This window comes from Tetrao urogallus, assembly GCF_951394365.1.
Source record: "Tetrao urogallus genome assembly, chromosome: 4".
In the NCBI taxonomy this organism is placed as follows: Eukaryota; Metazoa; Chordata; class Aves; order Galliformes; family Phasianidae; genus Tetrao; species Tetrao urogallus.
Genome location: NC_136817.1, coordinates 28,343,073 through 28,368,879, shown reverse-complemented (window position 1 = coordinate 28,368,879; position 25,807 = coordinate 28,343,073). Strand labels below are relative to the sequence as shown.

General features: G+C 41.7%; 1 protein-coding gene across 17 annotated transcripts in view; it reads right to left on the bottom strand.

Annotated features, from left to right (window-relative positions):
- Window positions 1-25,807, bottom strand: part of ADGRL3 (adhesion G protein-coupled receptor L3) — a gene marked incomplete at both ends in the record, with an annotated part of 303,667 nt that overhangs the window by 156,913 nt on the left and 120,947 nt on the right. For 13 of the 17 annotated variants that reach the window (XM_079534782.1, XM_079534783.1, XM_079534785.1 and 10 more), the window contains 2 exons: window positions 7,307-8,107; window positions 9,885-9,899. In XM_079534782.1, the coding sequence (XP_079390908.1) occupies window positions 7,307-8,107; window positions 9,885-9,899 (816 nt within the window). The remainder of the gene's footprint in view (window positions 1-7,306; window positions 8,108-9,884; window positions 9,900-25,807) is intronic. The other 4 variants (XM_079534786.1, XM_079534775.1, XM_079534773.1 and 1 more) reach the window with 1 other exon arrangement.

Sequence of the window (25,807 nt, the reverse complement as noted above, 5' to 3'; positions counted from 1 at the left end):
CTCACTTTTTCTGCGCGTTCAAACTAAATCCAAGAATTTTTCTACAATCAAGCCATCAATCCAACTCCACCATGAGAGTTCAGCCAGATTTCTGAGGGTAAGGCTGACCCCTTTCCACTCCTAGTATACACTTTGGGTACTTTTTGTACCTATAATTGTGCTTTAAGAGTTTGGAAAATTACTTGCTGTCACATCAGAAGGATGAGGAGTTGCACAGCTTCCTGGAGTCAAGGGACTCTGTAAAGACCCTCGTAAAAGCTCAGTAATTTTGTGGTTTACCCCTCTTTGAGTGCCAAGACAAGCAGTCTGAAGAGCATCCAGTGCATTCTCTATTTGCTTCGATTCCGAACAGAAAAGATCAGGACATTCATGAATAACGGGCACGTGGTGATGGCTTGATGGCTAGACTAGATGATTTTAGTAGCCTTTTCCAACTTTAATGATTCTATGATCCCCTCCTCAGTCTGCTTAGTGAAGAAGAGGAAAGAAAAGCTGGCATGGCAGCACTGCAGAGCACTGGCAGCATCGAAGAAGTTAATTAGAAATGTTGAACGAGGCTTCAAGAGACGAGTCTTAATAAGTGGCGCTAAAAATATTACAGTATTCATTTTCAGAACAAACACAATCAGTGGCAGACATGCAAGGAGAGCCATGGTGGAGGTATTTTCAGTGGGGAGCACGAAAATGGCTGATCATGGAAAAAAAAACAGTAGCAAAACCCCAAGGTGCCACATAGAATCACAGAATCATTAAGGTCGGAAAAGTTCACTAAAATAATCTAATCCAACCATGAAATAAGGGGCCACGTCCCCACGCCCTGAGCCAGGTTAGTGGCTCTGTAGCCACACAAGAGCAGAGCTGCAGGGAGCACAGACTGTTTGCATGCCATGGTGAAAGCCACGAGGAATTAGGTGCAAAAATATCATGTAGGTTGAGAGGGTATTACCTTGAGAAGAAGCCTGGCAGATTATAATCCTCTTTCAGAGTGAGAGGAGAGGAGATGGCAAATGTGGCAGCTCAAGAATGGATCTCCTGGAATCTGAACCCTCGAACCATATACAGATCTCCTTCCTCACAGACAAACCAGAGAAACCTGCTGGCCAAGTGTTACATCACGCATTTGTTGATAAAAAGCCAATGTAAATCTCTAATACTCCCAAAGTTTCTCCGGTTCATGATGCAGTCCCTCATTTGTTTGCTCCATGTCACTTCTTTCACACAGCTCCAACCAACACTTGCCTCTGACATAACTGGGTTTGGTGCAGAGGATTTTCATCAGACAGAGAAGCTGTGGTGGATGGCAATGCAATAACCTGGTGGTCTCAAACTTAATGAAAGGACAATTAATTTCAGCTCCAGGCTGAGTCCTGAAGCAGAACAGCTCACCACAGAAGAGGAAAGCTGCTATCCTTCATCCACAGTTAATGTCTCTTTCTCTCTGCTATCACCCCACTATCTGCCACAGTACATCCTATGCTTCCTGCCACAACAGCTGCTTCGGCTTCTCAGACATGTTCTTGGCAACATGCTTTTCCCCTCCTGGTGTTTGACAGGATTATGAAGTGCAAAAATCACCAGCCTCCTTTTGTTTTGAAGCTTGAAAGTGAAGTTTCGCTTCATCATTTGTCTCTCGCTGCCCTTTCCCAACATCAAGCCATCAGCCCAGCCACAAAGCCCAGCTTGCATTCCTGTGTTTCCTGGCCTGTGGGGACTCAGAGGTGTGACTTGCCTGCAGATTTCATGAAAAATTCACATTTGGTTTGCAACAGGGACGGCTGATCTCCAAAGAGGCACATCAGCAGCCCAGAACTGTTCCCTGATGGGTTAAAGCCTGCTGTACCGTCTTTCCAGGCTGGCTTATATAGGAATACAAGGGCTGTTCTGGATGGCCAGGCTCTCTCCTGTTCCACACCCACTGAGAGGAGTATAGCATTTATTTAGGAGGAGGGAGCAACCACATATCTATCTCTACTGGAGAGGCACTGAAGATACTCTCATTGTGCTAAACAAACAGCATTAATATTTATGAAATTTTTCCAGAAAGAGAGGGTTTTGAAGCTGAGAAATCTTGCTTTTTAGTGTGCCTATTTATTTATTTATTTATTGTAAGAAGGTAAAGAACTCAGATTTTCTGGCCACGGGCAAACATTGCTTTTTGAAAAGCATCCAGTGGTTTGATACTTTGCTATTTTTTAATCAAGTACTGCTTTATAAAGGGGAAAAAATTAAACAGGACAAAAATGAACAGATAGCTCAGGCCTCAAACTGGTGAACAAATGTCATTCATGCCCTTCTGGATCCCCCAGTGTACCCTGGTCAGGTGAAACACCCTCCTCTCCTTCTAAGCCTAGGGTACTGGCTGGCCAACTAACATAGGCTGAGATGCCAGCTTTGTTAGAAAAGATGTAGTGTCCCCACGCTGCTTTCCTTCACCTCCATACTCAGCCACATCTTTCTATCACGAATAGCAAAAAGGAGACTGAAATATTTATAGAAAAAGTGTGACAGGCATATATGGGCAAATATTGGAAGATAAAAGCCAGGACTCCAGTTCACAATGTGAGTTTGCAAAAGCTGCTGAAAGCAAGGGCTGATCTCTGCAAACTTCCAGCAACACTGTGCAGCCAGCAGCTGTCACTGTAAGCAACCAAGAGGAACAGGAGTGAGAGAGCTGGGGGATGCTCCTAGGTGGGAAGAAAGCAACTGGAAAATAAAAACACAGGAGAAGCTGCAATTAAACACTCAGCAGCTCCCCAAAACCGTCCCCTGTCTGCCAGGAGAAGCCGCTCATCAAAAAGGCTCAGCTGGCCTTTTAAAATGCAGCCCGAATCTTCCGAGATGCTAAGCATATCTTATCGCAATGGGATCACAGAGCAATAGCAATTCATATCCTGTGCACAAGTGGGATTTAAGATTGGGCAGCCCTTCTGATGCATTTCCCAGGCAGGGCTGAGCGGCATTAAAGGCAAGCAGCGCAGGAAGCCTCTTCCAGCTACCTATTAGCACGTGACAGCTTTGAAACGTTCAAGATCCTCTGCCCACTATCCACATTACTCAGCTGTCAAAGTAAAGGCCTCAGATTTATGATGTGAAAATTACATTTTAACGAGGTGTCATATGTGTTTAAAGTTCTTATTCATCACCATCCCGCCACATCTTTTACCCAAGACACAAATGCACTTAATTAGCATATTATAAGGACAGAGGGTTCACCTTATCTGCATTGTAAAACTGCTTTAGGAGAAGAAACCACCACCCTTACTGAATAAAACGGATGCAGTCACATGTCAAGAGAGCATCCTGAGATACTGAAGGCAAAAGTGAAGGATGAAAGTTTGATGGGCACTCTCTGAGGTTTTTAAAGTATCGCAGATACGGATGGAAGCTTCGTATCACATTTCATCATCAGGCTGGCAGTTTGCAGGGTTAATTTACAGTATACGAAAGCCACTTCAGTGCAAAGAGGCTGCATTACAAGTCGTATATCAAGTCACTATCTTCCTTACAGATAGGGCACATTTATTTATTAACATCATACATCCATTAGCAGCCAATAACGCATTTCCAGGGTCTCCTGAACAGAACTTACATGGGAAAAACAGAACATCTCTTCAAAAGCAGGATGTCTGCATTTTCCATCCTGCCACAGGGAACAGCCAGTAGCCTAAGCAGAGCTTAACCAGCAACAAACAGCCATGGCCTTGCAGCACTTTTGTCCCCAAGGTTCCATCTCTGCTACCTGCATGCCTGCAAAGAGCTCTGTGGCACTGCGTGTTACTGCCAGGACGTGCAAGTTGTGTCCTCATCCTGGTGCCAATTTAGGAAGAGATGTTACTGCAGCTGCCCAGGGAATGGAATGCGTGTGCCCTGCTGAGGGGGCTGATACCAAAGCTAAGCACAGAAACTCCAGATTTTGACACTCATTTACAGTGAGATATAAAAGCCCAATTTTTGCAAACAATGGCCTGGGAAAGCTCTGTGACAGTGAAGATCTCAAGTGTGTACCAAACCTACCTGCACAAATAGGCCTTTAATTAAAACGCACAGAAAATGTTTAATCGCCGTGAAGAGTGAGAGGATATGATTCCTGCCTTTCCTATAAGAAAAAAGACTCCTGCTGCCTTTTTTCCCTGGATGGTCTGGGAAAAGACTGAAAATGTTTGAGTCTAAGTGATCTGGAGCCTCTAGCACCTGTTTTTTATTTCCCATATCCTCGAAATGTACGATACCAGAGATTTCAAATATGTTTCAAACACGTTAACTGGCTATTTAGGCTGCTAAATATATTACTTTGCCTGTAACAATCAATTTTTGGCTTTAAGAGCTCTGTTTTTAAAACTTCACCCTTAACTGCTTTTTAACAACCAATTTCCTTGACCCATCAATTTTACAATCTTTTATTTTCTAATTAAGCAAATATTGTTTACATATTTTGCTACTCAAGCTGTAATGCTATAGAAAATAGCTGCAAAATGCATTCTCTCTTTGAATGTCACCCTTTCTAAAGGAACTGAGAAGCTATAGCAATTTTAAAAGAGAAGGGAAAAATGTATCAACAATCTGCTGTTTGTGAAAATAAGTTAAAAGAGGAATCTAAAAATACTTCCTAGGTTTTCACTGCTTTCCCAGTGTTACACAGGCTCCTGTCCCGCTCTTTGTTGGAGGACTCATGGTGGGTTTAATCCAGCCACATAGTTACAAGTATATTGCTTATATATAAAGAAATTCAGCATGAAATTTCACATTAGCCAAAAAATGTGTTTCATTGGATCCTTAAGGGGACATTCAGGCTGGATATTAGGAAAAAAATCTTCACAGAAAGAGTGTTGATGCATTGACAGAGGCTGCCCAGGGAGGTGGTGAAGTCACCAACCCTGGAGGTGTTGAGGAAACGTGGAGATGTGCGCATGGTGGGGATGGATTGGTGTTTCTTGTCCAACCTTAATGATTCTATGAGAAAGAGTCACACAGATCTTGTCTACCAGCTTCTCTCTTTTGAAAAGAATTAAATGGTGAACAAGTATTTGCTCCCCTATCCAACTCAAAACCAGTGGTTTCATTTGACTAACTAGTAAAATAATGTTCCCCCTAATCAGACTGTGCAGGTAATGGAGCACTGAACTCCCTCTGCAAATGCATTCTCCTTTGCTTTGAAGTGCCTCAACCCCATTCGACCTGTCAAATCAAGGATTTCACTTTCTGTCAGTGCAGCCTTCTTACAAAAGTCCTGCAAATCTATATAGCAGTGAGGTAAAGGCACACCAATGCAGTTCTGCCAAACAATTTCAGCAATTTTTAGAGAAAAGAAACGCATGTAAAATTCAGCTTTGTGTCCACGTTGCAAAGCTATAAAAAGCGTACAAAAGGAACAAGAAGGCTTACCAGATTCCCTGACATCAACTTAACCCTCTTTTTCCAACATCCAAAGCCAAAACCTACTTCAGCTTTTCATTTTAGAGGATGGTGGGTTTTAAATTCCCACCCAAACACTGGTGAAATCAAAGGGAATTGAAATCCCAGCCAAACAGCATGACATGGAAATAACTCAAAGTCTTATGCTGACATTCCCAGCCCCCCACAAGATTTTCATCTGCTCTCCCATCTCATTAGCTTAGACTCTGCTAGGAAAACGGGATGGGAAGGTACCTAATTTTTTTACAAAAAAAAAAAAAAAAAAAAAAAGTGCAAAATTTGAGTTTTTCATTAAAAATGGCTTTTTTAAAAGATTTAAAAATTTTTTTTTAAAGATTCTATTACTGAAAACAGTCAGTACTTGAAAAAGAGGCAGTAGAGAGTCCACTGTAATACCTGCAAATGAATCATTGAAAAAGAGAGAAATCCTGTGAAATAGGAGGGATGGAATTGATTTTCACTCCTTGGGGATAACCAATAACTCACAAATTGCTCTGCTTCACTCCACTACTCAGAAAGTACATGCTCATCATTAAGTTGGGATAATGAAAAGTGTTAGTTCATTTCTTGTTCATTTTAGATCTTGCAGAGGTCAAAATCATTGAAAGGATCCCCGCTCTTCCCTTAACCCAGGCTCATTCATTTAGTTCTTCCAGAAATCCTTCTTGTCTTCCTTACGTTTTTGTATCAAAATTGGAAATTCATTGCTCAATTACTACCTCTATTCCACCTATCCCCAGATTTTCATATCCTCAGTTTCTTTCAGCATCTTTTTAAAGTGTGGATGACAGTATGTATGTAGGAAAAGAAAAGCTCATCTCTACTCCTCTTCTGGCAATTTGAATCCACTCTTAGTCTTTCTCATCATCCAAAAAGAATAGTTTGGAAATAACAATGCTACTAATCATCTAGTTTACTATCTAAATTATGTTACTTCCATCTCTCTCACTCCTTTTTCAGCATCTCTACAGACATGGTCCTTCACAGGAAATACCTGGTAACTCTGACTAAAATAAGTTTATGTACAGCAATAACCATTTGTAAAAGGCTTAGCACAGTTTGGAAATTCTTGCACCATCAAACAAGTATGACCACAGTAAGTCTAAGTCATGTTACTAGCCAAGTGGCAATTGTGAATGCAATACTTGCAAAAAGACGAGGATGGTAATCTTAAGTGACTGTAACTCAAATGAGTAATTAACAGTGTAATTTCTGACACTAAAAGACGTAGAAAAGCTGGACATCCTCTGAGGTAGGGTGGGTGTTCCTCTATTAGATAAAGTATTCTACAACATAGACCTGAATTAAATGCTTTGAAAAAAGAGCAACTTAAAGGAAATGAAAAAAAGCAACAGTTTGGAAGATTTTGTTATCAGTTTCTCTCCTGATTCTAGACATGCACTTGTGGGTGCTCACATTCAAAATAATTAGTGGCTTCTGTAAAAGGATGACGCTCCCTCATGTTAATGGAATTAGCTCATCTAAACTGGCCTGCAATTTGTGCCATGCTGTTTGCAGCAACAGCATCTTCCATGCTTTGTTTTGGCAAAATTCCTGCAAAAGGGGTGATGATCTTATTTATGGAGCAAACTTCAATTAAGAAGAAAATAGTGTTGCTTTTCCTGTGATGTAAGAAAGAACATGGGCATCTGGAGACTGTTTCAGGTTAGTTACAGGTAGCTTACCTGTTTCTCTGTTTCATTATGGACTAAGATATCAAAAAAAAAATTCTGCATTTATTAATGTCTGAACATCCATCATAGGTATTGCAGTAGGGCTTAATTTACAAACACAGGCAGATCATTACCACAGGATCATATTTCAATTTCACACCCAATTTGTGAGAAAAATAGAAATCCCAGTTGAAATTTTGTTTCAGTATTAAAACCCTTACCTGTTCTGCTGTCCAGCGGGCCAAAATCCAAGGAATACTTCACTACGTGATAGTTGTTCCATACGTAGAGAAGGTTGTCCCGGGGATTATAATCCACAGCAGCAATGTACTGATAGGAGTTTGGAAAGGGTACATCCACCATGCTATCCTTGCTTTGGTCAGTGTTATATATGTAGTCTATTTTATTCCCTGTGGCTTCATTGTCATCATCTTCATACACAGACTTGACCACATATAAAATCCCACAGATCATAAAAGCGTTAGAAGCTGACCTCTTGTCATAGGCAGTATCCCATGTCCCTTCAATCCTTAATGTATAAGGGTTTAACTGGCTAATGACTATTTTGCCATTATTTTGTTCTGTTGCATAGATTACCCATAGCCCATTCTCATCCACGGCCAGGTCTATATCAGACTTGCCTCCCCAGCGGTAGGGAGAGGTGTCATGGTAATTTGCATTAGCTATGATAGCCTCCCCGCTTTTTATCCTTGTCCGCAAGTCAAACTTGACTATATTTCGGGTTCGCTCCTTGTTGAAGAACAAAGCCCCATCGTACACCACAAACCCTGTGCCGTCCACTCTGTGCGGGAGTTTGTAGGTCGTGGTTGGCCTCCCAGCGATGAAGTCATCCTTGGAGGAGTACTCCGTCAGTGTGTCTGTTCGATAGGGCGTCCAGGGCATGTAGTAGATCTTGTCAGATGCCTGCAGCGGGTCTTTGCACCAGGCACCAGACTGGTGGTCGGATTCAAACAGGTGTTCGCTCTGGTATACTCCTTTTAGCAGTCCAGGGCAAAGGAAAACTGTTGGAGGGGGAGAGAATTTAAAACAAAAAACACAGTTAATGAGACTCTGGAGGTGGTTGGACCAAACTTCGAAATAGTCTGCAGTTCTGCAGCAGAGGACACTCGAGGTCAAAGCAATGCCCTGTAACTGGAGACCAGCCATCCTGCTGGCCAAGCCTCTAGAACAAGACTTGCTCCACCAAATTTATTGTTTTTCTGCTTTTTCTATCAACTTTGGCTCATTTTCTTATTACTTTTCAAATCTATTTTTACAGGTGTACTTACTTGGACCGCTCGCCTTTGTAAACTCTGAAATGAGTATGTGCCCCCAAAGGATTTCTGGGTTTCTATTTCCAGATTACATTGCAGTGAATCTGTACCTACTAGGTGAAGGGTTAAACTCCGGGGGAATTGTTCCACATAGTTATTTTGAACAGCCCACTGCAGAGTGGCCTACAAATGGAAATAAGAGAAAGAAATTCCCATCCTTACGGCCCAAGTGATATTAAATATTTAAAGGGTACCAATAGCAAAGCAAAGGAGAATCCCTTAGCAACTCAGAAAACCATTTAAAGCAAAGGGAGCAGGAGAGGGAATACCCAGCTACAGACCAGTAGTGGAACTAGAAATGAGACTTCTGAAGCTGCTACAGGACACACGAAACATGCAGTCCACACAATTAAAAATGAATGATGTATGAAGGCTGAAAGGAAAAGGAAGGAAGGAAGAAAGAAAGGAGAGAAGGAAGGATAAGAACTGGAGAGTTCCACTGGAAAGGAACCCGAGGTTCTTGATTTTAATCAGTTAAAAAATGTCCTGTTAAATATAGTAGTAACTCGTAACTTAAAAACATATACCTTCTATTGTTACATGAGAGGAGCACAGAGGAGCGGTTTGACTAACTGGGGTGCTTTGCTGCTCAGACTTCTGGGGGGGGGGAGAGGGGCCGGCTCGTGGCTGGGGCATGCCCAGGGCTCGGGAAGAGGTCAGTACTGCCCGGCTGATGCTGGCATCCCAGGAATGCCAACGCCGAGAGTCTGGCCGGCTGCATGGGGAGACAAAAGGGGCACAGGAGGGATGTGCAGAGAGAATCAGGCTTGTCGGCCTTCAGCCTTCGTTGTGCACCTCAGCATTCTCTGACCCGGAGGGCTGCACAGGCTTCAGGGGGAGAATATTTGCTGGTTATTTGCAATAGCGATCTTCAGGAACTCGAATAACCACCAGGATGAGAGATGAAGTGGGGAGCTGCAAAGAGGCGTCCCACCCAAGTTTCTGGTAGCACAGAGCTGGCAGATGGGATCCTGCATTTGTGCTCCCCGCTTGGAGTGTAACCAATTATTTTCTAAAATTCAGAAATCGGCAATATCCTCTGGAGAGGGAAACAGGAGGAAAATCAGATTTAGCAGCTGGTGTAAAAGCATATTGCCTTACTGGAATCTCAGAAACCACCGCAAGTAGCTGACAAAGGGGTGCCATTTCTAAAAGGCTTCTGCAGCATAATTAGATATACTTATGCACATACATACGTATGCGTGCTTTCCAAATTCTTTGGGGCAGGAGAAAAGTGAATTATCTAAACCGTTGAAAAGAAATTTAATGAAAGAAAGTGGTACCGGTAAAACTTTTCAGCAAAAATGAGTTATCTCATGAAGTTGAGCAGCAGAGAGACTAAATAAACTTTAACAAAAAAGTAGTGAGAATTAATGACAAAGTATTTCAACTAAAACGTTAAACTGTTAAATAACTTAGCCTACACATAAGTAATATATATATAATTTGAAAGGTATTTAATTACCTTTTTGCTCCACTTCTATTGTAGAGAGAGAAGTAAAGAGAGAAAGGAGAAAAGAGAATAGATTAATGGTACTGTATTGGCCAGGTACTTTTCTTTACCTCTTTCATACGAAAAGGAAGAATTTATAATTTACTTTAGATACTGCTATAGTATGTGAACATATTTTATATATAGATATATTTAAAGCCTTCCCTCTCATATACACTGGATAACATGCAGACAAGCTGAAAAAAATACAGACATAATTTCACTTTATAAAAGCCTTTAAAAGGAAGAAAACCAACACCTTGAGACATACCAAGTTCCCTAAGCACTCTGAGATACCTCAGTAGCAGCAGCCTTGGACTAAGTTCATGGAACAAAATGAAATACCCGTACTCTGAAATACGACTGATCCAGATTTATGTAATAGAATGAACTCTTCCAGGGAGAAATTCTATGAAATATACATCATCATATATTTTGCCAAAATCCTGTAAGTTAGAGATGCCTACTTTATTGAGCAGGAGAACATTTCCTTACGAGACTTATAGAGAGCTTAGGTAGTGAAATGGAACACATTCATAGACATTTGCAGAATCTTGTCTTATGTCTCAGAAAAACATACTTCAGTACGAGTCAGAGAAAAAAAAAACCACAACATTTTAAATATTGCAATACTTACATGATTGTCAATGAGAGTCCAAAAACTTATAAGGCTAATGAGTTAAAAATATCTAAGCATTCTTTAAAATGTCCAACCCCACAACCTGCAGGATGTTTTTATGTGAATTATTAACCACTCATAACAAAGCTGCTGAAGAGGCTGTGTCCCTTTGGAGAAAGCCCCTTGCAGACAGAATAAATAAATACAGTACATGTATTAATCACTAAATGCTCAGTTATAGCTTCTATAGCTAACAAGGAGGCTCTGGGGGCCCTCATCCACAGGCCTCCTGTGGTTGTGGCACCAATCCCTTCTTTTCACAGCCCACTGTGGCTGCAGCAGCAGCTGAGCACAGCTATTCAAGAAGAACTGGGGTCCTGCCTGCCTCTGCTCAGTGTTTGGCTGATCCACTCAGGGCAGGATGCTGCTATAGGGTCAGCATGGAGCTGGTGCACCAGTTGGATCCCTGTAGCACGAGCCTGTCCTGTGCTAGCTCACGAGCCAGCTGCCAATACGAACCATGCAGCTCTCTTTTCCGAGTGCCTGCCTCTCTTTCAAAGGACACACGGAAAACCAAGTGCCAACATACTGAAACATCCAGATAGAGCTCCAGTTGCTGACTGTGATGCGTTTTGTGCAGAAAAGCTCAGGGCTTCTCTGAAAAGTCAGAATATGGCAGTAGGAAAGCAGGCCTCAAACACCTCCTGCACTTCCCACCCTCAGGTTTGCTGGTTCTGCAGGGCGTCTTCCCAGAAGGAATAGGAGCAGACAGGACCCATGAAATATCACCAAGGGAGAAGCGAGAACTTGCCAGTAAAATAGTATGGTTTTGACAGCTGAGAGATCTCTGTTCAGAGAAGCGAGACAGGAATGTAAAGGTATGCACACGTGCTTTGCTTTTGCTTGCCCAGAGCTCACTCCATCCCTTTCCAGACTGAGACACTTGCCAAATGACTGTCCTCCAGTGCTGTGACTGCAAATCCCTCGTGTTCAAAAGTCTCATTCATTTGGATGGGAAACTGCAGTCTAAATGGAAGATCAACAGGCTGAATGATTCCAGGGTGAGACTGCAAATGCATTGGCTAGACACACAGGTCTGTACTTCTCCACGTGCAGAGATGCATGTCCAGAGCCAGCTATGTAACAGCAGCTCCCAGAATGAACATTTCCAAGCTTCAACAGCCTTTTCACCTGGGCTTTGATTCAGGCTCTTTTCTATCTTACAGCAGGTTGAGGTTAAAGGTAAATGTTTTCACCATGTGGCTGCCAGGACTTTAGCAAGCAGAGACAACACTTCAGTGCAAGCACCTGATTTTGCAAGGGATAAAGCCAGCAGGACTAAAAGGCACCAGACCAAGCAACTGGAGAAACTCACACAGAAATTGCTCTCCACGTCCCAAGCTGTGGCTATAAGGTGTTAATAAAAACATTAAATTTCTCTTGCAAAAGCAAGAAAGTAACATGACAGCTCTTCCAATATATGCCTTCACACAAGAACACCGATTCTTCTGGTCTGATGTCCTACTGTACCTCTGGCAGCGCAGAAGGCAGTAATTCAGGTTTCAAGATGAGCAAAAACTTTTGTAATGCACTCCAACAATTACGCAGTGTTGTAAAGCAGGAAGAGGGAAGCTTTTGCAGGAGATAATGTATTCATGACCAGCTGAGCTGAGTGACCCGAAGCACTGATTCCCCTTATCCTGAATAGCTTGCACATGTTATTAGTGGCCAGTGCCATAGCCAGTTCTGTTATAATTCCAGACATTGTACATGTTCTGGTGAGTTCCTGCACGGTGCTCTTGATGCTTTCCATTGTATGCATTCCAAATATATACTTTCCTCCTGCTGACTGAAGACTTAATGCTTTTGAATTTCACTAATTCCACCACTTATACTGGGGACAACTCTGTATTATTCAAACAGGTTGCGAGAGAAGCTTGAAGGGTTTAACTTGTTGAATTGAATCAAAAGAAAAGGCAGAATTGGGGTCCAATAATCACATCAATTATGCAAAACATCACCGCAAATCTATCTTCACGCAGCAGTGACTGAATTTTTCTAGATTCCAGTTAATTTTACATCTCAACAGTGACCAAATACCATAAAAGTGCCAGTTTTCAGCATTTAAAAGCTCCTTATAGCACAGGAGGCTATTTACCTTCCTAAAAGGATCTAAGATAAAACCATCTACATACAGTTCTTTCTTTTACAATGAGATCTTCTGCTCCTACTATTGATACAATATTCATGTGAACAGAACAAGGATATTTCACCTTGATTTCCTATGTTGCTTGCAGGCTGGTGCCATTGGCTTCCAAAAAATGAAAGGCTGGAAGGAAATCAAGAGCCCCTCGGTGAATCTGTAGGAAGTTACAAGACTTTCCACGCACCCTCACTATCTCCCATTTCTTCTGATGGAAGAAAACCCAGGTCCAACACGTGACTATTGACCACTAGAGCCTGCTGTGCCAGAGCTGAGTGATCCAACAGGTTCCCTGCCACTCGTTTGGAGAAATCACAATAACAAATTAATTAAATGCTCTCAACACCACTGGGTAGAGGCTCTGAAAACATACTCCTAATTTCCAGCACAATTAACACTTGAACAACATTAACTGCTCATTTTCTTACTACCACGTGGAGTTGCACTCAACTATTTAAAGCACAAGCATACCATGACAGTGGCAAGTCCTGTAGAGAGCCTTCTCTCTGGCACCACTTCAAACCCACAATATGAGCAGAAAACTCCTGGATAAAAATGATCTAAGCAGGGGGGAAGTTCAAATACAATTGCAAAAATAAATAAAAAGTTGTGCCCTGTGTTTTACCAGCTGTTGTTTTTCAGGACAGATGTTTAATAGCAGAGTAAGTGAAATCCAATCCCTGTTGCTGTCCTTCCCTGATCAATCTTAATGTACAGAGACTCAGCATTAAATTCATAGTTAACAATGAAATTGAAGGACTTTGAAAGCAGGTTTCTGAGGCTGACCTTAGTATAAAATGCAGTGTTTCAGTCATGCTGAAAGTGTTTCTTGCCAGATGTAACTAACTACTGCATCCTTCATCTACCAACCATCTTGACCAGCTGCATGTGGAGGTCAAGTCAAAAAGTCTAATAGTAGGGAAGAAACAGGGGAAAATCATCTCCAGAAGGCACAGTGCCTTGTCCCAAAACACTACCCATCATGCAAGATAGTAACTTTCCCATCATTTGTACCTGAGCCCTAATGAACAAGGCTCAAGCACTGAGCTCATTCTAATGTGAAAAAATGAAGTCTGGAAGCTCCCTCATGCCAGTGCTCCTCATGACAATGGTCTTGGGTTTCTCTTCTCGGTCTCTAGAATTAATAAGAGTGTTGAGGGAATGCAGCAGTCAACAGGCCAGATCAACATGTGAGGGACACACAGACTACCACAGGGCCATTAGCTTCTTGCATGTTCCTCTGGTCCCTCACTCCGCACCCAGCCAGAAGCTGAAGAGAAAGGTACCAGTAGGTGTTTCTAGCAGGAGTTCCAGTGGGAAAAGCTATTACATAGATTCCAACTGGGTATCAGAGTTACAGCAAAGTTGAACTTTGCAGCAGCTGCTCTAAAATAAATACATCTAAATCCAGAGAATGAAAACAGGTACTTTTATTCATTCATACTTAAGAATACACAACTCCCCACTCATTTTGTTTGTGAGAACAGGCAGACAGCTAGCTCAGATTGTACATGACATAAGCCATTTTGGCAACCTGAAGTTCAAAATGCTGTAGAAGGATAAGTCTCTGCTTTGTTTTCTTCTCACAACACATAATTAAAAGGGCAAAAGGAACCACATAGCCAAGCTCACGACTCTGTGAAGCACACCTGTCTCACCCAGCCACTCCTTTAAGAAAAAGCCTAGCTGTGTGGCCCCTGCACCTTGATCTCCCTAATAATGGGCAGTATTAAAGCAGCAAGTTGGAACTAGCAGAGGGTTCGATGACATTCTGATTTTCGAAAGCAATACAGTGCATGGCAGGTTGGTCTTTGGTCTCTGTCCCTTTAGAGTTTCGTTCCACAGCTACAGAAGACACAAGCCTTCATTCTCATCAAGTTGTCCTCAATACTGTACTTAGCTCCTATCCTGTTTGCCCCAGTGAAGTACTTATTATACGAGCTTTTAATGTGAAAAGTTTTGATGTGCAACAGGAGAAACTCTCATGTGTCTTGGCTCAGGAGCAATCAGAGAATGGAAGAAGTAGGTTTTCTATTTTGCAAATATAATTGCTGTTATTATCTTCCCATTTTTTGCCACTATTTTACCACTTTTTTTCTTCTTTTACTTTGCCCTCAACATGACAAATTTACTAGAAACCATTTCCCTTACTTTTCAGAGCAAGAACAATGTCAGTTTCCATTGGCAAGGTACAAAAATTTAATACATAACAGATTGTGCTTTGTGCCCTGCCACTGCGTTACCTGGGGGATCTTCCCTTGGGGAGTAAGCCCTATTAATGTTACCTGGCTTAGCAGTCCAAGAGCAACTTGACACTTGAATATAAAGCACACAGACTTCCATTCTCTAGCCAGGGCAATGAATAGATTATTCTTATCAATTATTGCTGTTAATTAACTTTCTCACAGCTGCCAATTTCTGTTAAGAAAGAACCCCACACAACTTCCAGCCTTCCTACTGTAGTTCTCCTCCAGACCAAAGCTGTTTTGCAAGCTAAGTATTTAATTTTGTTTACGTTTAGGTAAAGGTAATGGTTGGTCCCACTTAGCCTATAACATTATCTATATTTCCAAGAAAATTTAAGGTTTCAGAAACAGGCAACTTCCCTCTTCTTCAGTGTATGCAGCTGTGTTTGCACATTACACAATCGCAGAATCATTAAGGTTGGAAAAGACCCTTAAGACCACCAAGTCCAACCATTCACCTATCCATTACAAAGTTCACCACCAAAGCACATGTCCAAGCGCAACATCAACACAGCTTTTAAACAGCCCCAGGCATGGTGACTCCACCAGTGCCCTGGACAGCCTGTTCCAATGTCTCACCAGCTTTTCTATGAAGAAATTCTCCCAGATATCCAACCCGACCCTCCCCTGGAATAACTTGAGGCAGTTTCCTTGTGTCCTATTACTTGTCATCTGAGAAAAGAAACTGATACCCACCTCCCTGCAGACTGTCTTCAGGCAGTTATAGTGTGATGAAGTTTTCCTTCAGCCTCTTCTCCACTCTAAGCAAGCTCAGTTCCCTCAGTTGATATCCATCTATCTTGTTCTCTCAACCCTTCTCTGGACATGCTCCAGCACCTTGTTGTCTTTCTCATAGTGAAGGGCCCAAAACTGAAAACAATATTCAAGGAGCAGCCTCACCAGAGCCAAGAAGGAAAAGCTTTACTAGAGTCTAGGCATACAACATCCACAGCTTTTTCCTCATCAAACAAACGAGTCCCCTCATCACAGAAAGAGATCAGATTAGTCAGGTAGGACTTGCCTTTTATAAACCCATGCTGGCTGGGCCTGATCACCTGATCGTCCTATATATATGTGACTTCCAATAAGGCTGTGAAAAAATCATTATTTGTTGCACACCAGAAATTCTTGCAGTTTACAGCAAATGAAGTGCTAATCCTTTATATAATAAAAGGAGGGAATGCTTGCTTCACTTCCAAATTATGTTTTTGATATAATACCCAGGCATCAATGAAGTAAAGTGCTCTGTGGGCACCTTGTGTTACAAAGGCTTCATGTAACATGTTCCCAAAAATACTACTTCCTAATTATTTTCACTGTGAAGTACAGAGATTGGAAATGTCAATAATCCATAAACGCTTTCACAAACCACAACCTAAATTAGATCCTTAAATATGGTATCTATAGATTTACAGAAATCAAAGCTGTCGTTTTTCATAAATGAATATATGTATTTTTTCTTAGACTTTCATCTGATAAATTTGTGAAACCTTTCAAACCATTAATTTGGGCTTCCTTAAAATGTCAGTGCTTTCAGTCTGCTTTTTAATACGCAATAACCAAATTTAATGAATTTTCATTGAAATAATACTAAAAATTATTAATGTTAAAACACACGTCAGCATAACTAACAGTCTTCAGGACCCAGGAAACCAGTTAATGTACATTAACTCTTGTCCATCAGAAGTTTCCTTGAGATGAAAGAAGCTATGGTTTCCTACAAAACAGCTTTGTGTATTATAGATCAAATTTTCAACTTCTGGGTAGAAGCCACCTTTTTGTTAGATGTTTGTATAATGAATGAAAGGCACTAGAGGACCTACTGCTCATATGGACTCTCCCCAAAACCCAAGAAATAACAAGTGCTTTTTCATGGCACTAGCCCCTCAAGGCCAATCTTCTAGAAATTCAAATGTTGTGTCTTCATTCCCTCATTTTAGGAGTCAAAACACACAAAAGGTTACGCCTTTAATATTTTTAAGCAAAAAAAAAAAAAAAAAAAGAAAAAAAGAAAAGAAAAAAAGGTATCAGTCTTGCAGAAAGCCAAAGAAGCTTCTGGATTCTGAGCCTTAGGGTTAAACACTAAAGCCACTGCTATGCATCCAGCCCTGCAGGTGCCTATGCTCTTTGGTAGAGCAGAGATCAGTAAGGTTCTCAATGGTATTGAAACATTCAGATTTGGTGAAGTTCTTTGAGTAATTTCTGCTCTTTCCTTGACTCTCTCCTCTCGTTATTATTCTAGGTGGAAGTCACAGTGACTGGCTCCCCTGAAGAAGCAGGCACTTCATCAGCTTTAGCAGATACTGAATGTGATTGCGCTGCACTTCTAAATGTATTATCCAAGAGGTAAATATTTTTTGCTCAAGGAAAGATAATTCACTTAAGGTATAATGAGTCCTGAAATATACTGCACTGAAGAAAAAAAATGCAGCAAGTATTGCTGTATTCATGGTTCATCTTCGGAAGAAATATCTGATTTTTTAATGTGCATAAATCACTTCTGTGAATGAGATTTTATGGCTGGAGTGCCATTCTAGAGATAAAGCAATCTCAAAAACCAATTCATCCCTGCTAAGGCATTCAGGAAACAAAAAGGTTGCTTGTGTTAGTCAATGTCTTCATCAGAGGTGAATCATTTAATTTTATCTGTGCTGTCTGAAGACATAACAGGGGCAGGCTGCCCAGGGGAGTGGTGCAGTCACTGTCCCTGGAGGCATTCAAGAACCATGAAGAAGTGGCACTGAGGGACATGGTTAGTGGGCATGGTGGGGGTAGGCTGATGGATGGACTAGATAACCCTAGTGCTCGTTTCCAATCTTACCGATTCTGTAACCGGGCAAAATGGGTCAGGGCTGCACCACAAGCACTGGCCACTGCACATCATCAGAGGCAGAAAAGCCAGACTCATAATGTGACCCTCTGGCTGACTGCAGAACCCGCCATTGCCACCGGCTTGTACAATAATGGGTAGTAACTTCTTAATTTACTGCAACTCTCTCAACTTGTTTTACACAAGGATTTTACTTTTAAATTCAGTAATTAAAAAGAAACAGCAAGATGAGGTTAGTACAAGAGAAAGAAAGGACTGTACAAATCCCATGTGAAATTCAATTACAGCTACGTGTCTTTCAGCCAAACTTCCATTGGCAGTTGGCCTCTTATTGTTTCCAGCATGACAGCAGATGAGTGAGTGGCCATTAAATTGCAGCAGAATCAGCCACCTGGACATCATTCTCCCATAATCATAGTATCATACAATCGTAGACTCATTAAGGTTGGAAAAGACCTCTAGAATCATCTAGCTCAACTGTCCACCTACCACCAATATACATTAAAAAAAAAAAAAAAAAAAAAGGAAAGGGGAAAGGAAAAGTGGTGAAAGCCCAGATCAAGAAAGGGATGTAAGCACTGCAAGGTGGACCCTCTGCAGCACTTTGCAGCAGCTGGCTGCTGCTATTGATTAAAAGCCTGATGCTAAGCACCCACCAGCCCCCTGCAATAACAGAAAAGGAAGAGGTGGAGATTAGGCCCCCGCAACAGAGCGTGAGTTAAACCACATTCAGGCTGTGAGCTCATTTGTAAAAGGCATTACTGTGCATTACTTCCAGCTCCATGTTAAAAAATAAAAATAAAAAATAAAAATAGCTGAGCATTTTCCAAGAGTGTTTTGTGTTCTAAAAAAAATGTCAGAGCACAAAATGAGTACCAAAATGTTGCTCCCTTCCATCAAACTTCCAAATGTTTCCACCTTCCTGCACACAAGGTGGAAAAAGAACTGCTGGTAGCCCAGTTTTATCCTCCAAGGTTGCTGAATGCAACTTTTCAGGACAAGACCACACATTGTACCTCATTCTTGGTGCTGCCAGCTCAGCCCAGTGGAACTAAGAAATGGGGCACAGAGAGACTGACCGACAGAATGGTTAAAAACGCCACAGCAAAACAGTTTTCCCAAAAAATAATCTTGCCTGATAAAATCTAACCTCTGGGAGCTCTTGTAAGAAATTTGGAGACCAGGTCTTACTCCCCTTGGTCATCCAATCCACCTGCAATTGAGTTGGATGAACAGAGCCAGATAATCATCCCATTTCTTCCTCCTCCTGCGATGTCAAAAGCACTGAAACATCACTTGGCAACGGGGCAAATGTAGCTAATTCAGAATAATTATTATTTGCATAGCTATTTATATCTTCTCTTTGCCAGATTAATTGTAAACCCTCCTCATCTGACTTTAAAAGGAACAAAAGCCTGAAGTTCATTAAAGATCTGTTCTCATCCAGGAACGAGATAAATTTGGGATGTCAAGAGCCTGACAGAACCATCAAGGCAAACATTAGGTATCTTGCCTTAAGCAATGAGCGAGAAGAGAAAATGTCTTAGGTAGGGGAATGCTGAATTAAAGCTCTGTGTCTTTTGGTCAGATTTCTCTCCAAAGAGGAATAAACTGTTTGTCATACTGCCAGCTCCGAGACTAGCTATAAAATAATGGATTCCACAGGCCCAAATGAGGCTAATCATGATTGCCAAGGCATGTCTGTGCTGTGAGAAGTGAGTGAAATCTGATGCTCTTCAGAGAAAACATTTTTTGAAAAGCTCTTTGCTCTGCAATAAGCCTTGGCAGTTATCTCATGTCTTTGAGTATCTACCATATTTCTTGTTTGATTGTGAAGCATATTACTGACACCGGCTGCTATGGCTGAGTTTCCTTTAATAATGCTTGGTAGGTAAAACACCACTTCTTTCTAGCTATCGAGAAAACTGTAAGGACGGATTTTGCATCAACTGCCTCTCTCAATACTACTTATTCTTAAGTGTCTCCAACTGGATGCTGTAATAAAATGCCCATCAAAATCAGAACAGGATATCCACCAAGTGAAGCAATAAACCAACACATTTGTTTTCTCCTGTCTGAAGTGGGGAACACCTATGAAGTAGCTGGAGAGGTGGGATTCTGCCACAGTTGCTTTGAACAGTGAGTGAAGAGCTGAGAAAGGAGACACAGAACTTCCATGAGAATTGGTCCCATAGAAGAACAAGGATTTATAATCTGTCCAGCAAATTTTAACAACTTGTGCCGTTCAAAGAAAGAAAGAACCGGCAGAAAAAGAATGAAGCATGACTTCTAGCATTTTCAAGTGGAGGAAATTAATCCAGGTTACACACATACACACTCCAGCTCGTATGTGACTTCCAACATTTTAAAATTTAAATAATTAGCCAAAGCATGCCACATGCACATATACTCACTAAGGTGCTGGCATGGATTACACTTCAAGGCATGCTCCCAGAACGCTGAAGAAACAATCCTGAGAGCTGTGAATAGTCTGACACCCACATCCCAGTACAAATTGCTAAGGCAAGTACTGCTGCCTAGGAGTCTTCATTTCATTTTCTTTTTAGCTGCAGCTCTTGGTACACAGAGTCAACAAAACTGAAGCCAGGATATAGATGTTTTAGAGGAGATGATGTCCTGGTGAAAGGCCAGGCTCCCATGGCTTTTCCCCAGCTCCCATTCCAGATGTTCTGGGGAGATGGGGGAAGGCGTGTGTGTGCCTACATACATGCAAGACAGACAGCCATAACTGTGTCATCCAGAGATGCTGGCTAGAAGGTAACACTACATGCGCTACTTCAGAGCAACTCCTCCACTGAATTTCTGGGTGTCCTAAAACCCCAGCTGAGCAAAACTCACTCCTTCTGTTGTGCACAAGCATATTCCCCTCCTCTGCTTCGCTCATCTCCCTGCCACGCCAAGGACTCATTAATCACTACCTACCGACCCGTGCAGAAAGCCCTCACATACTTGCAGAGCTGACGAAGGAGGAGAAACTAAGCCAAAGGCCAGTGGGGTCCCCGTGGTGCTCTCGGGAAGGCTGCAGCAGCCAGACCGCCCCTGGCGAAGCTGCCACACAAGCAGACCTTTGACAGGCTGGCGTTTCAGTGTGTTATTTAACGAAGCACGCAGGTAAATGCATTAATGGAGAGGAGTTTGTAACAAATGTGTAACAAACAAATGTGTTCTGAGCCCTAGCATGGAGAGAAAGCACTTTATGTGTTTCAGGATTTGGCTCCCTACTCTATGAACCTAGGACTAAGAAGGATGACATTATATTTTATACTTATTTTTTAATGAATAAGTACGGATATAAAGCAGGGACCTAGCTGGAATGAACTGTCACTTTAAAGGAATACATCTGAGACCTTTAACTTGCACTGGTATATTCAGTGAAGTAAAAATATTAGTCTGCATGGGAGAACCACAAATTACAGCAATAAAATATATGCAGTGAATACATAGAAATTTGGTACTATATGCAATGAACTGAATATTAGGCACCACTAAGACCTATCATTTTCCCCATTAATGAAAAAAGACTATTTTATTCCTAATTTAAAGCATACAAATTTATGAAGGTTCAGAAAAGTCTTTTGTGTGCTTTTGCAACAGCTTAACTTCTAATATATTATACATTCGAAAATTAGGATCCTTGAGTTCTTGCACAATATTTACTGGTGTACATTATTAGAGCGGTCAGTGTGTGGTGCCCTGTCTCTATTTCATAGCCAATGCAGTATTTTCACCGTGGCAACAATAGATTAAAAAAATGTCTCGCTAGGGTAAAAAAAAAATTATGTGACAATGAAACATGCTCATTTTGCTATGAGGTAATTCAATAAATCTGTCCACTTTGCAAAGGCTTAGTTTTTATGTAAAACAACACTTACTTATCTTGCTAACTTCAAAATGGAAAAAGAATTAAGGGCGAGGTTCAGTTTTCAGCCCAGCTTTCAGTAATCTGAAAATAGGAAACAGGGCTAAGAGAGACCCTGAGAGGTCAAGGGGACGCTGCCAGATTCCAAGGCTATGCATGTTTTAGGTAAATGCTCCCTCTCTTGAAATCTCTCTTTGGATAATTTAGATGAGGAAAAACTGAAGAATCAAATAGTCACAGTGCCAGACGTTCCCAAAGGAACACTGACAGGGCCATGCTGATACGATAGCAATGAGGACGTAGCCCTGTCCTCTCATAGACATCTCTCTTTTCTTTGTTGGCAGGTGGCCTCATCTAACAGATCATGTTATAGCCCAAACCCTTGAACAGCATAAGCTGGTCTCCTGGGTGAAGCTTTTGAAGACGCACTTTCCTATCAAAACACAAATTACACTTGGAGGTGGGAGGGAAAGAGCCAGGTTTTGGTCAAGCTCAAATGGTTCTGGCAACACTGTCCATTGCAGCGAGGTGGAACGAGGTGATCTTTGAGTCCCTTCCAACCTAAGCCATTCTATAATTCCATGAAAACTGAGCACAATAAGGTGACCCATGGCTGGTGAAAAGATGCCGCACCAGGCTACAATTGGAAGTGAAACAGCTTAAGACACATCACTACTAAGACTAGTAAGAAACACAACTTAGAGACCATGCAACAACACGAATCTCAATCAGGAGCCAACACAGTTTGTTGCTAACCCCACCTGTTTTTTCCATCCCTCAGAAAGACACAGCAGTTTCTGATGACCAGAAAAACAACAAAATGATAATGACACTTCAGACTAAAAAAGTGTATATCCCAGCAATTACTGTGCATTGTGAAATTCAAGTCATACGTAAGCAGAACACAAAACAAGTTTAGTCAACTGTTTGGCGTCAACAAGCTTATGAAAGCCTAAGATACTGTGCATCTCCATTACAAACTGAAGGAAAGAGAAATACCTTGAGGTAGGGGTTGTGGGTAGCCTACCCTACTAGAAGAAGCTCACATGGCTTGGTATTTCATAAACACCTACTTTTATAAAAAACGTTAAGAAATTTCAGCATGTTACCACATTCTCTTTGAGATTAATGCACTGGATGGAAGAAACAAATAAGTCTTTGGCCAACAAAGTCCAAGATGTCAGCTTTGGGGAGTCAAAAGGCCAGAAAAGAAGTGTTGGCTCAGCACTTCTCCTTCAGTGGCTGACCTTGGCGATTTTTATCTGATGTACTGGATGCTCAAAGACTCTTCATAATACCAGACTGTGTGACCTGAGACATAGAGAAAGGATGAAGGCATGTGTGTAACTTAGAAAGGTTGAGAGACTGTCCTTCGCTAAAACCAAAACGAGTGAGTGATGGGAAGCAGGGAGGGGGCTCTTGGCAGCTGGTGCTGCCTGTTCTGGTGTCAAACTCCAAAATGGGAAGGAAAACAGGAAGATGAATGCTAGCTGCATTCAGCAAGCAGCTGGGAGACACAGCTGATACAGGAGGAGGAGAAAGACACAGCAGAGCCATCCTGACCTTCTGCACACAGGTCAGCAATGCAAAGCACTGAGTTTTCAATAACCCTGGGCCAGGCTCCCAGCAAAGGAGTCCATCACTGCTGCAGTGTTCAGGCCAGCTCATAGTCTAGGATCTTTCTCAGATTTATGAACTTACGATTCATTTTCTCATGCTTTCTTTAGGCATTCTCAGTTACTTCACACAGCATTTCAGGGTGCAGTGGAACAAAGAAAAGACATTCAAACTCCAGCAGAAATCCCCAAATCCCTCTTGCAAGATAGCACACCCAGAAGAGCCTGAACCAACAGTTTCTTGCCCCCTGCTCAGGTAACCACCCATCCATCCCTTCCAGCCAACGTATTTGCTGCTCTCACCGCCACAGCTGTGCAGCAAACACAGAGTTTCCCACAACAGCTGCGAGATGTATAGGTAAAGAGAGAACTGATCAACTTACAGGAATCCCCACTGCTAAGCAGTTCATAACCCCAGCAGATGCCTCTGCTTTTAAGCCCTGGAAAAACTTCTGGGCAAGGCAGTGGCACCTCTCTCATCATGGCCTACAGGCAAGAAAGGCAAACTGGAAACAGCTCACTTCTCTGGCTTGCAGCTCTTCCAGAAGACCTCTCTGGAAGTTTGCAAAATACATACCTTCAAAACTGATGGCTTCTGGACTAGACTAGAATGCCACATACAATGCAAAGTGTAGATATTTTACAGTCACCCCCTCCAAACTGAACCTGAATAAGCACTACCCCCATTTTACAGATCAGGAAGCAAACACAAATGCCAGCACCCCAAAATAATGGTAGAGCAAGGATCGGTGACCTGGCACAGCTGGGCATTTGTCAGGTATCTAATCCACTGCTTACAGCAATTTGCTGTTCACAGATACTCTACTGCCGTTTTCAGCACAGCAAAAGAGAAAACAAACAAATGAACAACAAAAAAAAAAAAACCATGAAATTTACAGTTTGCTCCAAATCATGCAACAAAGTCAGAGGAAAACTGGACCAGGTGCTTGCGGCACAATCTGTAGTGAATTAAATGAAGTGAAACTATGTTTGACATATTAGAGCCGCGCATGAACGCAAGGACAGGAGAAGTATATTCAGTGAAAAACTGAGATGACAAGTCCAGTAGATCAGAGGACTTCAGAGATTGAGATGTTCCACAGAAAACCTTCATTTACTAAACGTGCATCGCTCCTTCCTGAATCGCAAGTGGAGCCAGGAGAAGGCATTCACAGGATAAACAGCAGGAACATGTTACAATCTCACCTTATTCTTTCTCTTTATGGAGGGAATGGGGGCTGTGGGAAAACTGCATGTAAGTTAAAAAGACACACATCTAAATACTTATGTTAAAAAACACGTGTAATTTACTTCCAAAGCCACGTGTCACTTCTTCTGGGGCTGCAATTTTAACACCTTCTCAGAAAACTTATTTCACTACTTACAATTCTGGTCGTCTCTGACTGCACCACAACCAAACACAGAGAGAAAGCACCAGCCAAAAAGAACAAGGCTTATTTTCTTAAAGAAAAGGAACGAAACAATAGCTTCATACTTACACGTACGGGAAAAGAAATGCTGGTTTTATAACTACATACATATTCTCAGCTTGTCATGCTGATTCCTTTACGCAAAGGCTTTCAGAGATAAAAGGTATTTTTTTTTCACTTGGTAAATTTAGGAAAATAATACGAAAAGTAAAAATCCCTGAAACATTGGGTTATGCTGTGAAGATAGATGGCTATTTCATGGATGTAGTTTGTTTTGTTCCTCTTAATCCTATTTTAAACGCAAGCCTCACAGATGTTGCAAAACTGCTTCTCTGAACATTCCTATTATGTATGCTGGGATTAAAAAATTCAGAGCTGTCGATCAACAAGCCAGTGACCGTGGGTGTGACAGCCACAACTGCAAAGGTAACAGGCAAGGAAATGTACTGTTAATTCTGATAGTACTTATACTGTAGCAATACCCCAGGGCCAGAGAAGAAATAGGCAGTGGTCCACTTCTAATGTGAGAAAAGACTGCTCTCCCAACAGCTTGCAAGCAAACAAATAAAATAGGCAGGGTTAATTAAAGATTGATTAAGATACTCATCTGGGAACAGCAGCAGGAAAACATTTCCTGCTTTGCCCAAGGAAGCCATGACACAGATAGAAAATAGTGTAATATCTGGATTCCAAGGCTTTAATCACAGTCATAAATCGAATAAAAAATACTGCAAGGGTAAGGAGTGACCATGGATGCGTTCCTCAAGAGATGACAACTATAAATGCAACTATTGGCACCCTTCCAGCGTGCTGTACACAAACTAGCAAGGACACCTTGCCAGGGTCCTTTTAAGTCTGGTTATGGGATCACAGCAAAGTAAATTTCTTTTAAGAGATAATAAACACGTGTAACAAATAATTCTTCCGTTCCTCTATTATTGCAGGTTGCGAATTCTCATGGATCATTTATCCTTAGGGGGAGCATGGACTGGCCAGCTTTGGATGCAGTCATTCAGGCCTTTGATGCCTTTTCCCTGAACTGAGATATCTTCTTTCGTGACCTGCCTGGATT